The following is a 15,215-nucleotide window of genomic DNA, read 5'->3' as shown; positions in this document are numbered from 1 at the left end:
GTGATGATTGTATGTAGTGTAGGTAGATTAATGAATGAGAATGAAGGACTTTTTTCTATCCTCGAATCTATCTCTATGTTCAAAAATCACAGCAAATTACCGAATCATGACGCAATAAATCCATAAACAAACAAAAAACAAATCGCTCGCTGACCCATATCTATCTTCATAAATGAACCACATACATATCCAGAACACACCTTTGTCTAGGGGCACACGTTTGTACAATCTAATCAATGTACTTGGGGATAGTCTTCAAGATACCATCCCTGGCGATATCCTCCATAGCAGTAGTCATCTCCTGGAGGAACCGCTTATCACTACGCAGATCATCACCAAAGAGGTTCGTAATGCTGAGCAGCTCGGTCGGGTTGGTACCGCCCGCGCGGGCCTTGGCCTGGAGTTCCTCGCGCATGGGGTCGTCGATCTCGAACTTATTGCCGTTGTCGTCAACGCCGTTGATGTAGTGGAACCAGGCTGCGGCGATGAAGCACAGGCGACGGAAGGGACCGGAGACCCAGATCTGTTCTGCGATGGAGGGCATGATGAATTGGGGGATTTTGCCGGAGGCGTTGAGGGCGACGCGGGGCAGTTGGTCCATGATTGTGGGGTTGGAGAAGCGCTCCATGAGGGTGTTGCAGTACTGGTCGATGTTGACGCCGGGGATTTCGGGGAGGAGAGGCTTGACTTCCTCTTGCATGTATTGCCAGATGAATTTGCGGAAGAGCGGGTTCTCCATTACCTCGTGCACGTACTTGAAGCCGGCCAGTTGGCCCGGGTAGCCGATTGCGGAGTGGCTGCCGTTGAGGAGGCGGAGCTTGTGCTTCTCGAATTGTTCGACGTCGTGCACGTCCTTGACTACCTGGGCGCCGACCTTCTCGAAGGGAGGGCGACCGTCGGAGAACTTGTCTTCGATTACCCATTGCATGAAGGGCTCTGTGACGACGGGCCAGGAGTCTTCGATGCCGAAGTTATCTGCGAGTGCGGTCTTGTCGGAGGGGGCTGTCTGCGGGGTGATGCGGTCGACCATGGCGTTGGGGAAACCGCCTTGCTCGGAGATCCACTTTGCCATCTCCGGGTCGCGCAGGCGTGCGAATGACTCGAGCATGTGGCGTGTGATGGAGCCGTTCTTCAACATGTTATCGCAGGACATGACGGTGAAGGGCTTGAGGCCTTGCTTGCGGCGGCGGACAAGGGCAGCGTAGAGGAAACCGAAGGTCGTGCGGGGAGCATTCTCGTTGGCCGGGTTGAGGTCGTGCTGGATATCGGGGTTCTCGCTTTGGAGCTCGTGGGTGTTCTCGTTGTAGTAGTAGCCGCTTTCGGTGATGGTGAGGGAAACAATGTGGGTATCGGAGTGAGCCATCTTGGCAATGACGGCTTCGCGGTTATCAGGGGCAAAGAGGTAGGAGTTGATGCTGCCAACGACATTGGCGAAGCTGCCCTTGGCCGACCGCTCGATAACGGTGTAGAGATAGTCCTGAGAGCCCAGGGCGTCCCGCATGCTGGCATCGAAGGGCTGCAGACCAACACCACAAATGGCGTAGTCGGTCACACCATGCTTCTGCATCAATTGATCGACGTAGACAGCCAGATGAGCTCTGTGGAAGCCACCCACACCGACATGGACGATTCCCTCCTTGACCGCGCCACCGCGCTGGTAGGTGGGAACCTTGACTTGGGTCTCACCCGCGGTCGCGATTTGCGCCAGGTTCTTGTTGTTGAGCTTCAGGGGTGCCATTGTGAAGGGAGGGAGGAACAGAGCTAGATGACAATGACAGAGGGTAGGGAGAAGAGTGAGGAGGAGAAAGAGGAATTTACAGAGAGATGGAGAGAAAAGAAAGAAAGAGCAAGATTGTCGCTTTTGACTCTGGGACACCGCCGGTTTTGACGGATCGCCGAAAAATGTGCCGGGAGCAGCATTACATCATGGGAGTCGGGCGGTGGAGATCTGGATCCATGGGAAAGTTGGGAACAGTGAGGAAGCTTTGGAGAATCTTGCGAATCTCTGGATCTTGTTTGGATCTTCCGGGGTGGGAAACAGTGGAGATAAGGGGAGGTGGAGCATCCATCTGGTCAATCAGGCCCATCACGGAGGCGACTTTCTCTTTTGAGACAGACAACTACTGTATAAAGTAGGTCATCTGCCCATGGAAGGTCCATAGCGAGATGATCTTTCTAGAAAGATACGGGGTAGATTGTAGTCTCGGATAGTGTGTTGATAGTCTGAGGGTTTGATGATAAAATTAGTATAAAGAGGAGGTCATTCGTAAGTGAAGAGTTTTTTGCCTGACAGAAAGTCAGCTGTCATTATTGGCCCCACACCGCCCTTCTCGGCCACAGTTGCCACCCTCCTTCTTATGTACTGCAGGTCACTTACACTGCATAAATCTACACCCAGCTCTCCCTGCCAGATAAACTCTCGGAACTTCGCCTAAAAGCTAATCCATGCTTCAAAGAAAAAAAAAAACTCTGATGCTTGTACTTCACAAGAATACTGTAGGAATGAAAAATCTGCTCTACTCGCCCGAAACATCGACAAGACTGTTTCGTCTCGCTTTGGCCCCTATTCCTGAACATTTCCTTTTTCCGATCCACAGCAAAGGATTTTGATCTTCATTTCCAGAAGGTCATGTGCAATTTAGATGATCCTTCCGTACTTTTTTTATATGGAGAATAAAGTTTGTTTACTCTCGTTCCGCCGGCCGGCTGTCTAGGACTCTAGGCTAGAATACCTGTACTATGTACTCCGTATGTACCCCTGAAAGCTCGACCCACTCCCTATTTTAGGAACATATACCGAGCCTCAAAGATATATGAATTAGTCTGGCCGTTGGGAGAAGCCCTATCTTCCGCTGCCTAAGTCTGGGGGTGGCCGGAGCTTCATTGCTCCCTTTTGTGTGAAGGTCATGCTAGACTCGATTTATGCTGCTCGATAGAAACGAAGCTACTGCGAATGATCGCGTTGGACTCTCTGCGATGGTCAGCATCAAGCATTGAAAGACTAGGAGATCTCTCGTCCGCATTCGGAAATATGATGACTGTTTAAGCTCATAACTACCCCTTGTCTGGAATATAGGATGGAGCTTGAGTTCCTGAATAGTAAACAATATCTTTCCCCCTCTGCGAAATACACAAATGTGAGCCAAGAAGAGGTACATAAACGGACTTGCAGTATCGCAAATGTGGTTGAGCCTCATATCAGTTTTTGAATTGATGTGGCGAATCTTGCTATGTGGCGGGTAAATCTCAGCTTGAAACCATGGGTCATATCAAAGCAATTCCATTGATTGTAGGATAACAGCGGATCCTGGTCTGGATAGCTCCCGACAATGCAAGAATAGATGACAAAAATTTTACGTTCTTCGTGTCAACACCAGAACGATTCGGGCTTGGCCGATAATGATATATCCGTTTAAAATCTAAGATGCCTCAAAATTCTTGTGAACCCCATCGAGACGAAGGTGTAGTGCGTAAATATGTTGGAAACACATCATTCACCGCGATGGCAACAAAAGCTTTATCGCCATTCATAATCTCGTTCAGAGCATCCCATTTAAACATGTCCAGGTTCCTGGAACTCCTTGTGTTCACCAGCAGGGCCCTTTTCTCCCAGTGCATTCGAAATCTCCTTCTTCTCCGTCCAGGTAATGGTGGGCTTCCAGCCAACACTCTTCCTGGCAGAGCTGACCTCATTGTAGAGCTCATCAACTTCTTCCAAGGTCAACCCCTTAGTCTCATAAATCATGGTGTAAACAAAGGTGATGCACAGGAAGCAGCAGCCGAACCAGATGAAGAAAATCTTGGATTGCAGGTTCGCATTGCCGGGTCCATAGTTGACAAGGTAAGGGGTGGCGAAGCTGAGTGCCCAGTTGAGGAGCCAGTTGGTGGCAGTGGTCATGGACAGAGACTTGGCTCTGACCTTGAGAGGAAAGATTTCTCCAGTGACGACCCTGGAATGGTGTTAGTTGATGATCAAACGGAGAGAGAGAGAAAGAGAAGAATGGAAAAACAAAATGTCTATGGAACGTACCAGGCAATCGGTCCCCAAGAGGCAGCGAAGAAGAAGATGTAGATGCAAATGAAAGCAATGGCAGCCTTCTGCGCAGCTTCGTTATGAACGACAATATTTCCCAGTGCATCTTGGCTGGTAGTGGTAGTTCCCAAAACAGCAACGAGGAGCTGAGAAATAGTCATGCCGATAGCTCCCATAAGCAGAACAGGGCGTCTTCCCCACTTATCAATAGCGTACAGACCGGGGATAGTCGAGCCAACGTTCACACAGCTAGTAATCAAACTGATAACAAACTCATTCTTGAACCCAGAGTTCTTGAAGAACTGAGTACCGTAGTAGAAGATGAAGTTGATACCGGTCAACTGCTGAAGGGCCTGAAGGAGACATCCAGTGAGAAGACGTTTTCCAAGGCTGCCCTTGAAACACTCGATGTAACCGGCGCTTCCAATGCTCATCTCGAATTCATGGTTTGCACGGATCTCGGCAAGTTCCGCGAGCAAAGCAGGGTCATCGCCAGAAAGACGTCGGAGTTTGGCTAGACTTCGGACGGCCCCTTCGTGGTTGTCTCTCTTGATTAGGTAACGGGGTGTTTCGGGGAGGACGAGCATGCCGACCACAAGGATGATGGCCCAGGCGAATTGGACCGCGATCGGGATGCGGTAGGATCCGGTATCATCGCGGTCATGGGTGGCGTTGTTCACGACCGCGGCCAACAGCAGGCCGACTGTGATGGCAAATTGATATGAACCGACGATGAAGCCACGGATCCACTTAGGCGCAGTCTCGGATTGGTATAGGGGAACTGATCAAGGAAGATTGTTAGTTAGTACGAGGACAGATCATGCGACAAGGAAGATAGACAATCACTCACTCAATGCCGAAATCAAACCAACACCAAAGCCTGCAAAGAATCGACCAGCGAGGAAAAGAGGAATAGCGGTAGCAGCAGTCTGGAAGACAACGCCGACCGTGAAAACACCAGTCGAGGCAATCAATCCCCAGCGACGACCAATGAAATCTCCCATAGGGGCAGCACCAAGGGCACCAAAGAAGGTACCCGCAGACAAAATGGATACAATGGCTGAAGACTGGCTGGAGGTGATTGTAAGATTGCCATCGGCGTCTGTGTAGCCCGTGGAGAATGTCCGATCCCAGTAGGGCATGGCGAGAATGCCGCTGATTGTGCCTGTATCATAGCTGCACCGAGCATTAGCTCCCATGTAGAGACAGATAAATTGAGAAACTGTATCAAACATACCCAAATAAAATACCTCCGAAAGCGACGAAACCACTGATCAAAATAGCAGGCCACGCCTTTCCTGCGGTTCCCTCGGGCTGTTTGAGCAGGATGCCCATCTTGTTGGTGATTCCAAATGTATATAAATATTAGGAGAAGGGAGAAGGGATCAAGGAAAGATGAAGAGTCCTGTGGAATAGAACCAGAGCCTGTGAGGTCTGGAGAGAATAATCTGGGGGATTTGACGTGACATTTATACCCCGCCGATCAACGCGGAGACCCCAGACCAAGGGAAGTCTCCCTCAACAAAACACCCTCTTACTACTAACAGACTTCATCAAGATGGTCTAGGTCTGACAACGGTCTGACAACCATATTGAGGTAGTATTCTTCCGGGGAGAAGTATATGCCAGACTAGTACACAACCAATTGTTAGTTGGCAGTGGAGGAGTGGGGCCCCTCCGCGATCGAGTCGGGATCATCTCGGAAGGAGCTCGGGAGAGTCCCTCGGTGAACTAATCATTATAGGCTATCGGACCACAGACCCATGCCCGAGAAGACGACCGGTTCCCGGGTTGAGACATTTTTAAACTTTGCTGGTCTTTCTGTAGTCTGTAGAGACCATATGCCGTGATTTTCGGAGTCGGGCGCAAAAAGCAACAACACACGGGCCGTGTGGCTATACCGGCCGGCGAAATTTTCCTGGCTGTGGTTGGCTACTCTTTTGCCACTGGGTGGCCAAGACTGCGGTATGCTGTTGGGTGATTGGATAGCTCAAACGCTAAATGATGAGGTTATGCATGTAGTGCTCGTCGGGGCTTTTTCGGGGAATTTTCTTTCTAGCTTAGATCCCCGCGCGCCCAGGTGGATTCCTAGATGCTACCACAGACATGAGAATTCTACACTATGCTAGTAGTGCTGATGGACTTTGGATTTTTGCTCATCAACTTCGCTGGTGAATTGAGAATGGCCAGATTGACAGTTGCAATTGAATTCGTACAACTTATAAGTCAACTAAAAGGTTACTTCCATGGTGATTGGTTCAGACTACCACGTTCGGGGGCGATTCCCTTCAAACCTTCTTGCACAGGCACGGAGACAGCAGTATGTTCCAAATCCATATCTTATATATGCAAAGGACTACTCTGTTCCGGGCAACACTTTGATTGGAAGGTCATACGAGGGTCATAAGCCACAGCCTTCCACTGATCCATGAGCGAGTTGAAGCCGAAACTTTACACCTAGTCCTCGCGCGACAACGTCTAGATTCCAAGCGCCTTTGACTCCTCCGGTGAACTGCTTTGGTTAGAGCCATCCGATAACTGAGCCTATCTTTCGAGTGGAAAGTGCAGTCGAAGTTCACGATTGGCTTCGACAGCAGTCGGCGGGTTCTAGGACTTCGCTGCTCCGTTCCCGTTGGGAAGTTAGTTTGATGCGTCGAACCCGAAGGAGCCATCCGAGTTCCGAGTGCTGGAGAATACGGGTGGAATGCGGGGTTTGGGGATGCCGATATCGTCTTCCTTGGGAGCCCAGACCTACTCACTCCCAGCGGGTAGAGACAAACTGCGTACCGGAGACTCACGGGCCGATACCGTAGGGGAAAATGGCGAGCGAAAGGTAAACTCAAAAGCCTATTTTCTGGTGCCACTGAATAGACTCTCTGATAAGGGCTACACGAATTGATTTACGAATGCATTTGTTCTCAATCCCGGGCTAGCTGCTGGTAATACCAGGTCATATTGAAAACAAGACCCTGATTATGACTTTCCCTGTCCATCCCGTCCAGCGCTACTCGTCGAAGACTGATAAACACCACTATACCCCTCGACATTCTCTGTCATCTCCTCGAACACAATCTGTGCAAGCTTTGAATCTTTGTACATAATCACTCCATGCGGGTTCTTAACTTCCATCAACGCACCCATCGCCCCGTTATACCCAGCATCAATGACCCCAGCATGGATCCCCACTCCAGACCGCCATAGCGATGATCTAGGAAACACACTTGCCATGCAGTTCAATGGAACGTGGACAGTTTCGTTGAAATCAACCAAATAAGCCCCTTGCGGTAGTGTGATACCCTGGCTGTCATCGTTGAAAGGCAGGCTTGAGACTTTGGCTGCTTGGCGCTTCGAGTTGTCGAAATCAATTGTTGCCGCTGATGTCCATTTGGAAACTTGGCGGAGTGTAAGGTCGATACCGCATGGTTGTTGCTGTTGAATGACGTTTTGCAGGTTCCGAACCAGTTGACGGTTGACGATTTGGAGACCGCTGAGAATCATAGCTGACCGGTAGATAGGTAGGATTTCGATACTCCCCTACAACTTTGGACATAAGACTGGCAATAGGCTGTGATATGATTCTCGAGTAGGTCAGAGGGATGATTCGAGTGAGAAAGTATCACTTCCATTTTCACTCTGACAGTCAACACGTCCCACCGCCTCTGTTAAATCTAAAGGGATGGCGTCCGTCTCCGAGGTAACCACGCAATACAAAACAGCACGCGTTGCGACGAAGATCACCATGTTTCCAATTGCTAAGCTCAAAGCAGTTCTATCACAATATAAAGTCCACCCTCATATCTACCCCTATTTATTCCTTCGCCAACTGCTTCAACAACCAAACTTCCCCGTCAAAATACCACCCTCGAACCCTTGACTTCTATCCCCCATTCTTCTGAAGAAATACACATTCAAAATCTCGATCCCCTTAACCTCCAATGAGAGCCATATAACTGCACTATTTTCGCTGACACCTTCGACTCGGTGGCCTTTTACGTCGGGAAGACCTCCCAATCTGTCCAGAGGGCCTGAAATCAGTTGCACGAAATGCGATGGATCGGATAGTTGAATGATGGTTCCATCTGTAAAGAAGGATATGGTCGGAAGGTAGTAGGTCGTCATCTTTGTAGCGCGACCGGTTGAGGTTGGGAACGAGGGTGAGGAAAGAGTGGCGCAGTAAGAGGTGATGTGACTCTCGGCCGCGGCGATGATCCCGGCTGTATCTTGCTTGAGGGCCATGATGATAGTTTAGTTTTCGCTGAGACTTGGGATTGTGAGAAATTAATGTTGAGGAGTGTGTCTAGGGGAATATAGATCACTTCAGTGGAGGGACCGAGTTCTTATAGAAGTCTTTGTTAAGTAGTCTGGCAGACTGATCTTGTCTTCAGTACGCTGTCCCTCCGCTGGTGGCGGTCGATTTCGGCCGATTATATGACAGATTGTCTGCTTGACGGGGATTTGGGGCGCTGTTGCCCGATTCTCTCACTATCAAATGCAGAATCGGACTACGCATTTACTCGTGGTCTAAAAAGGACGGACATGGAGCATCAGTGTGTGTTCACGAAAGAGCGGGTGTGGGCTTGATTTATGGAGTTGACAAATTGCTTCTAAGTTGACATTCGAAATCAATTCAACTGTTGTCTAACGCTGCTTTTGCTGACTTTTCTACCCAGATCCTCGAGTCTAAGAACACTGACTAAAAGGTCCAATTACCCATGAGATCCGTGTTCACCAAGCTGTCAAAGACTATCATATCGCTTTCCTGGCACGTCCACTCGTCCACTTCAAGACCGCCTTGCATGTCCGACATATTAGGGAGTTGAAGATGACCACCGGAGAACTGCAAAACGGTATTTATTCGTTCCACTCCATCTTCAGCATAGTTCTCTCCGTTTTGAATCTGTTGTTGCGATGTTTGCTCCAAAAGTCGAGATACCGAGTTTGCAGAGTAATTGATCTCGATCCTTGAAGAAGGTATAGCCCGTTGTGGTGTTCGGGGGAAAGGGCTCGGCTGAGGTGCGTTTGTCCCGAGCAGGCTTTGGCGCAATTATTTGTATCCAATGGCTAACCTCTGTGACGGAAGAGGTACTCTCACCACCAGATATCCTAGAGCGGCGGACAGAATCTTTATGCCGTATTTCGATATCATTTTTTTCTCAATCATGTAGTGCCTTCCGAGTGGTCCACGGGGACTAGGCACAAATAGGCCCAACGAGAATTCTAATTACTAGTGCAATCAATTTTCCAATATCCGTTGTTAAAGGTTTTCAAAGATCTTTAACCATTTCATTTAACTTGTATAATGCTTCCAATTGGTTCTCGCTTGCGATATAATCATACCGGCGCTATTTATGGAATGGAGAAGCATTGAGCCAAACAGGCGGGGCTAAGGTGTTTATCTCCGGCGAACAGGGCCCAGCCAGAGGGTCTCCGGTAAAGGTGCCTGCCGGAGATCAGTACGCGTCGATGGAGAAGGGTGATTCCCGGCTTCGGTATCACCTACCTAACCCAATCGCTGAAGATTTGATGAGATCGCTGCCTCGTAGTTAGGTATGAAGCTTGATGCCATGAGATTGAATGATAGCTTTGTTATTTGTCTTTTCGGCGACCGGTCCAAAAGATATACATTTGAATCGTTCACTTTCACTCAAAATCCTAACTAAACCCACGTAATGGACTAGATCCTTGGGAAACCCTCCACTCTGAAGAATCGAGAAACATCAATTACTCGACGTCATTTGAGATCAGAATCTACGAATACGACCGTCCATCCCCTGACTATTTACCAAAGAGAGCTCCCCCCAGCCTCAAAAACAAACTCAAATGATGACAACGTGGATCCCCGAGGCTATGCCGACCGACCACCCCATTGGCCACAAAAATCCTTAAGTCCATAAACCCCACTACCATAATGCCATTGGCTCCAAGCTCAATTGAGCTGACACTAATGCCACCTGCTGACAATGCCAAGACCCTATCAGCATCCCTGGCTTCTGCTTTACTAGCAATTTGCCAATTATTCAACGGGTACTTAAGTCAAACGTCTTGGCTCTATTCCCCGAAAACTGGTGCCTAGTCTAGATCGTCTTTTCGGGGATGTGCTGCTCCACAATTTGATGACTGCCAAGAAAGAGCTGGTTGGTAAGTGTGGCTTGGTCGGCGGGTTTCTGGGCGCAATGCTTGGCTTTAAATTATCGTACATAACGTTTTTGAGTTGATTTCCAATCTAGAATTTGGATTTGATAAAGGACGGAATACGGCCGCGCTGGGCTGGATTCTTATTTTTACTTCAAAGTTCTGGTGTTGTCCTTTTTTTTATATCGTCGTCGTCTTAACGAGTTATCATGATTCTAAACGCTACGTCTATGCAAGCTGTTACTTGGGGTGGGAATCCGCTTCAAGTTAACGTGTCAACCCTCCCTATTCCGCAAATCCTCGACCCAACGGACGCAATTATCAAAGTCAGCCTAGCAGCTATAGGCAGCGCAGATATTCACACTTACAATGGGGTCTACGAGGACAAAGAGGTACCGTGGGTTATGGGACAGGAAGCACTCGGGATTATCGTTGAAGTTGGGAATTCAGTGACCTCATTCTCTATTGGCGATAAAGTGGTTGTCCCAGATCAAACTTCAAATGGACTTGAGGATCTCTCGACGGCAGAATTGATGGGTTTGGGACTAGGATCGGAGTATTATCTGACGACGGGATGTCAAGGTTAGAAAAGTCTATCCTGTTCCCATGGACTTCATCCACATACTGATAGAACTGCAGCGGGATACGTCCGAGTGCCATTCGCAAACGACAATCTCTACCCCATTCCTCAAAACGATGCCGATTCCTTGAAATCTAGTGTTACAGACCTCGACCTTGACTATCTCCTCGCAACCGGCATATTCGCAACAGGATGGGGAGCCCTCGATCTATCCGGGTTCCAACCAGGAGACTCCGTCGCGATTTTCGGTGCCGGCCCCATAGGGCTCATGGCTGTCTACTCAGCTATCCTCCGCGGCGCCTCCCGCGTCTTCCTCATCGACGGCGATCGTCAACGTCTATCAATCGCCGAGGGCCTCGGCGCGATGCCGATTGACCTCACCCACTCTGAGCCAATCTCAAAAATCCTCCGCCAGGAACCAGACGGTGTTTTCCGGAGCGTGGACTGTGTTGGAATCGAAGCTGCGACCAAACTCCACCGGACAGAGGATAAAGTCCTGCAAAACATGACAGCTATCACGAAAGATGGTGGTGGGATTGGTCGAGTGGGTACTTTCAAGACTACGAGTAATTCATCGAGTACATCGCCGTGGCAGTTCCTACTGCCCAATTTCCAGCTTGCTGTGTCTGGATTGTTCAAGAAGGATCCGCAGGTTCGATCAGGTGTTATCGACTCGGCTTTGATTGCTCCGAAATTAATCGAGATGATCTCAAAGGGCAAGGCTAGACCTAGCTTAATTGTGAGCAGTATCATCGATGTGAATGAGGCGCCGCAGTTTTATGAGAGGGCTAGTCAGCATTTGGAGACCAAGGTTGTGATTAGGTTTCCTTGATCCGGCCAATACAGGCTTCTACCGATGAAATGAATTATGTCAACCAAACTTTCTTGTCAAAATATCAGATTTCCTTACAGCATTTTCAATACATCATCTTCAAGCTGAAAGGCTATCAAATTAATGGGCCGATCGCATCAACTTCGCAAAATTCTCAAAAGCGTCGCGACGTTTCTCAACAATTTCGTTGAAAGTCTCCGCAGGACCAACCGCACCGATAACAATCTGATCCTTACCCTCGAGGAGACCCCTATGCGCCGCATCGGTAAATTGATCCACAGGCATACCAAAGCTTCTGCCGCTTTCGCCCATGTAATCATGTAGCTCCGCTAAGACGTTTGTTAGAAAACCTACAAGAGCGAGAGGGGAGAGCTAGTCACTTTGCACGGGAGGCGGAGAGATCTCGATGATTTTAATTTTTGTGTTTCCTAGATTCTCTCGAAGGCAGAGAGTGAAGACGTTCAGGGCGGCTTTGGATCCGCAGTATGCGGGGAGCGTTGCGGCGGGGATGATGGCGATGTTGGTGCCGGTGCTGGTAGTTGTCAATACCCGGAGCGTCCGAGGATGGTATTCACAGGGTAGCTTACAAGATGATACTTGTTGGAGTGTCCTTCTCTCTGAAAACCGGGAGAAATGCATGCACAAGCGCAACAAGGCTAATGTAATTGACGTGCGTCTCGTTCTGGAACCGTTCCAGGTCGAAGGTAGCCGGGTCACTCAAGTCATACGCATTCTGGATACCCGCATTGAGGAATAGGCAATCAATGCCAGGATAAGATTTCATCACGCTGAATGTTCCAGTAAGCAATGCTGCAAGGTAACGGAGGACATCCAAGTGTGAACCAACCTCTCAGCAAAAGCCGGAGTCTTTGAAATACCCGAAATATCAAAAGCCACCCCACTCGCCTTGTCTTCGCCATGCTTGCGCACGAACTCATCCAGTCGCTCTTGTCGACGACCTACTGCCGTGACTTTGATGCCTGTCTCGATAAATCGATCAGCCATGGCGCGGCCGATGCCTGCCGTTGCACCAATGAGGAGGACGTGTTTGTAGGGGAAGGACATCTTGATGGTGGTTCTGCGTGTGTATTTCAAAGTTGATTCGTAGTGACTTCGAATCAAATCCTCTTTTAAATCCAATTTCAGGTCAGTTGCTGGGGAAGTGTGTGTATATAATGTAAGTCGTGGTTCGTTTCTCTTAGTTCCGTAAGGCCGAGTTTCCGTTATCTCCGATGTCATGCAGCCGGTACTCGCACCAATTTCCTGTTGTATTGAGACTACGACCTACATCAGGGATGATTTATTGTTGATCATTACTTGAAAAGCTGGCTTGCCCGTGAGTTTCCACTTCGGCTTTTGGAGATTGAAGGGGGGGGGTGGCGGGTCGAAAGATAGATTCCAACAGGAATAGACCCGAACACCGCTCGAGATCGAACGAATCTAACTAGGTCTTTTTGACGACTGAGAAAGGCTATTATAGTTCCGGCATGGGCCAGATCTTTTTTGAGATGGCCGGTGCATCCCTGATCAGAATGTGCAGTAAACACGTCCATTGCTATTCCCGTGTCATTCTTTATGTACATTGACATCAAAAGATCATTAATCACCCTGCCAGAACTTACTCCGAAGCATACAGCTTAACAGGAACACCATGGTCATGCATCATCGTCAAATTCGAATTTTTAATCGGTTCCAACCGGGTATCCGGATCCGCATTCTCAAGACAATCAAAATGCTGCATCAGCCGGACGACGGTATAACTTGCCTCGGTAAGGGCGTATTGCTCTGTAGGAAGATCAGCAAATGATTCACAACACGAATCATATCATTTGCAAAGAGGGCTCATCACTTACGACCAAGACAAATGCGCGGACCACCATTGAAAGGAAGATACTCCCATCCATGCTTTGCGTTCTCTTCCCAACGCTCTGGTCGGAAAGTGCGGGCGTCTTTGCCCCAGAGATCGGTGCGACGGTGCATGGCGAAGACGTTGTAGGCGACCATTGTGCCTTTACGCACGTAGACGGGGGAGCGGCGGTCGGGACCTCCTCCGACAGGGAGAGAGGTGTCTTTTGTTGCGACGCGGAAGTTGGCTGGGACTGGTGGTTGGAGACGGAGGACTGACCAGCACAGATTAGAAATTGTCATTTTAAATCCAAATGCAATGACCGGGGGACTCACCTTCATTCAGAACATATCGCAAATAAGGAATATCCTTGAGCTTGGTCTGGGTAATCTCCACACCGGCATTCTTATCCCCAAACGCATCCACAATCTCCTTCCTCAACCTTTTAAAAACAGCCGGATACCTCGCCAAATAAAAGAAAGTCGACGACAACAAACTCGCCGTTGTATCCCGGCCCGCAAGCAAAATATTCAACATATTATCCCTCAACATCTTCGGATCATCCGTTTCTGCCGCCAACGCCTCCAGGAAAATATACCTCCCATCCCCACCGTGCTTCTTCTCCGGGTTACGCTTCGCCTCCAGCGCAACATTAACGTAATGATCGACGACCTCGTGCACACGGCGATTCGCTTCACGGAATTCCTTGGGATTAATCACCCAGTATAGCCCCTGTGCGCGGGATCGCGCGGCGAGGTAATCCTGTGCAGTGGTGAAGGCGTCGGCGAAACCTTGGGCGTTGCGGACGGCGGATTTTTCGAGAACCCCTGTTGTTGTCGGGGACATGCAGCCAACGGATTCGCCGAAGAGGAAGTGGGTGGCGGAGTCGAGGGTGAGGAGGAAGAAGAGGCGTTGGATGTCGAAGCTGGTGCGGTCTTTCGGGATTAGGTTGATTAGGTGGGTGATGTGGTCGTCCAGCATGGAGAGGTCGGCGACCTGGTGAACAGTGTTAGTATATGAAATACATTCCTCAGTCTTTATTCCCCCTAGGGCGGTTTGGACATACCTGATCCCTCGTAAACTGCGGCCTCAACAAACCTCTCGCATGCGTCCACCCCGCCCCATCAAGCGTAAAAATACCATCTCCCAACAACGGATAAAACTGCTCATGTCTAGTCCCCAGACAAAAATCCTGAAATTGCGTCGCCAGGATAGCCTTCACATTCTCGGGCTCAATAGTCGTAAGTAACTTGCGCGACAAAAACCGCTGCGTAAACGTCGGGCCGTGGATATCGAATTGGTCACACATGTAATCAATCCATCTCTTCTCGCGGACAGCCTTGCTCAGCCGTAAAAAGCCCGGGATGCCGAGCCAGCCTGAGTTTCCCGCGGCTGGGGGTTGGCAGTGTAACTGTTTGGAGAGTTTCCGGTGGTGGTGTAACTGGACGAGGTAACGCAGGACTAGGAAGGTTGCGTATAGGGCGGCAAATAGGGCGATGGCCGGGCTGAGCAACATGATGTGTAGCTGATGTGATGTGGGGTGTGGCCGTTATTCTCCGATGCAAATAAGATATGTGGATCTAACACCGATAATATATTTGAGTAGTTATATTTGAGAAGTGTTAAGGATCGTGGACTGTCATTGTTCAAAAGAATAAAAGACTGAAAGGGAGAATATGAGTCAATCAAGTACCCAACATTGATCCAAAAAAAGTTTACAATTTCACACCTTTGAATTACCGCGGGGAAGCGGAAATCCTCGGCAGCACCGCACGTGCGATCGCCATGGAAG

The 15,215-nt window shown here is 49.3% G+C and overlaps 7 protein-coding genes across 7 annotated transcripts; 1 reads left to right on the top strand and 6 right to left on the bottom strand.

Moving 5' to 3' along the window:
- Positions 1–229: 229 nt before the first annotated feature.
- Positions 230–1,738, bottom strand: N7473_008854 (mannitol dehydrogenase family protein; the record flags this gene model as incomplete). The annotated part of the gene is made up of 1 exon (XM_057154794.1): positions 230–1,738. One exon carries the CDS (start codon positions 1,736–1,738, stop codon positions 230–232), a length of 1,509 nt encoding a protein of 502 aa, XP_057005924.1.
- A 1,815-nt stretch (positions 1,739–3,553) lies between these two features.
- Positions 3,554–5,368, bottom strand: N7473_008853 (sugar porter family MFS transporter; the record flags this gene model as incomplete). Its single annotated transcript, XM_057154793.1, has 4 exons — positions 3,554–3,950; positions 4,031–4,814; positions 4,884–5,209; positions 5,271–5,368. 4 exons carry the CDS (start codon positions 5,366–5,368, stop codon positions 3,554–3,556), a joined length of 1,605 nt encoding a protein of 534 aa, XP_057005923.1.
- Positions 5,369–7,006: 1,638 nt separating this feature from the next.
- Positions 7,007–7,531, bottom strand: N7473_008852 (putative dUTPase; the record flags this gene model as incomplete). The annotated part of the gene is made up of 1 exon (XM_057154792.1): positions 7,007–7,531. One exon carries the CDS (start codon positions 7,529–7,531, stop codon positions 7,007–7,009), a length of 525 nt encoding a protein of 174 aa, XP_057005922.1.
- A 330-nt stretch (positions 7,532–7,861) lies between these two features.
- Positions 7,862–8,269, bottom strand: N7473_008851 (uncharacterized protein; the record flags this gene model as incomplete). Its single annotated transcript, XM_057154791.1, has 1 exon — positions 7,862–8,269. The coding sequence occupies one exon, from the start codon at positions 8,267–8,269 to the stop codon at positions 7,862–7,864; it is 408 nt and encodes a 135-aa protein (XP_057005921.1).
- A 2,105-nt stretch (positions 8,270–10,374) lies between these two features.
- On the top strand, positions 10,375–11,577 carry N7473_008850 (uncharacterized protein; the record flags this gene model as incomplete). Its single annotated transcript, XM_057154790.1, has 2 exons — positions 10,375–10,747; positions 10,805–11,577. The coding sequence occupies 2 exons, from the start codon at positions 10,375–10,377 to the stop codon at positions 11,575–11,577; spliced, it is 1,146 nt and encodes a 381-aa protein (XP_057005920.1).
- A 120-nt stretch (positions 11,578–11,697) lies between these two features.
- N7473_008849 (oxidoreductase, short-chain dehydrogenase/reductase family) lies at positions 11,698–12,642 on the bottom strand (the record flags this gene model as incomplete). The annotated part of the gene is made up of 4 exons (XM_057154789.1): positions 11,698–11,906; positions 11,958–12,109; positions 12,165–12,365; positions 12,425–12,642. The coding sequence occupies 4 exons, from the start codon at positions 12,640–12,642 to the stop codon at positions 11,698–11,700; spliced, it is 780 nt and encodes a 259-aa protein (XP_057005919.1).
- Positions 12,643–13,195: 553 nt separating this feature from the next.
- On the bottom strand, positions 13,196–14,939 carry N7473_008848 (cytochrome P450; the record flags this gene model as incomplete). Its single annotated transcript, XM_057154788.1, has 4 exons — positions 13,196–13,362; positions 13,431–13,697; positions 13,759–14,419; positions 14,490–14,939. 4 exons carry the CDS (start codon positions 14,937–14,939, stop codon positions 13,196–13,198), a joined length of 1,545 nt encoding a protein of 514 aa, XP_057005918.1.
- Between the last annotated feature and the right edge of the window lie 276 nt (positions 14,940–15,215).

This window comes from Penicillium subrubescens (genome assembly GCF_028828155.1).
Source record: "Penicillium subrubescens strain IBT 31985 chromosome Unknown utg000006l_segment0_segment0, whole genome shotgun sequence".
Taxonomy (NCBI): Eukaryota; Fungi; Ascomycota; class Eurotiomycetes; order Eurotiales; family Aspergillaceae; genus Penicillium; species Penicillium subrubescens.
The sequence above is the reverse complement of the archived record's forward strand: the minus strand, read 5'-3'. Positions and strand labels throughout refer to the sequence as shown.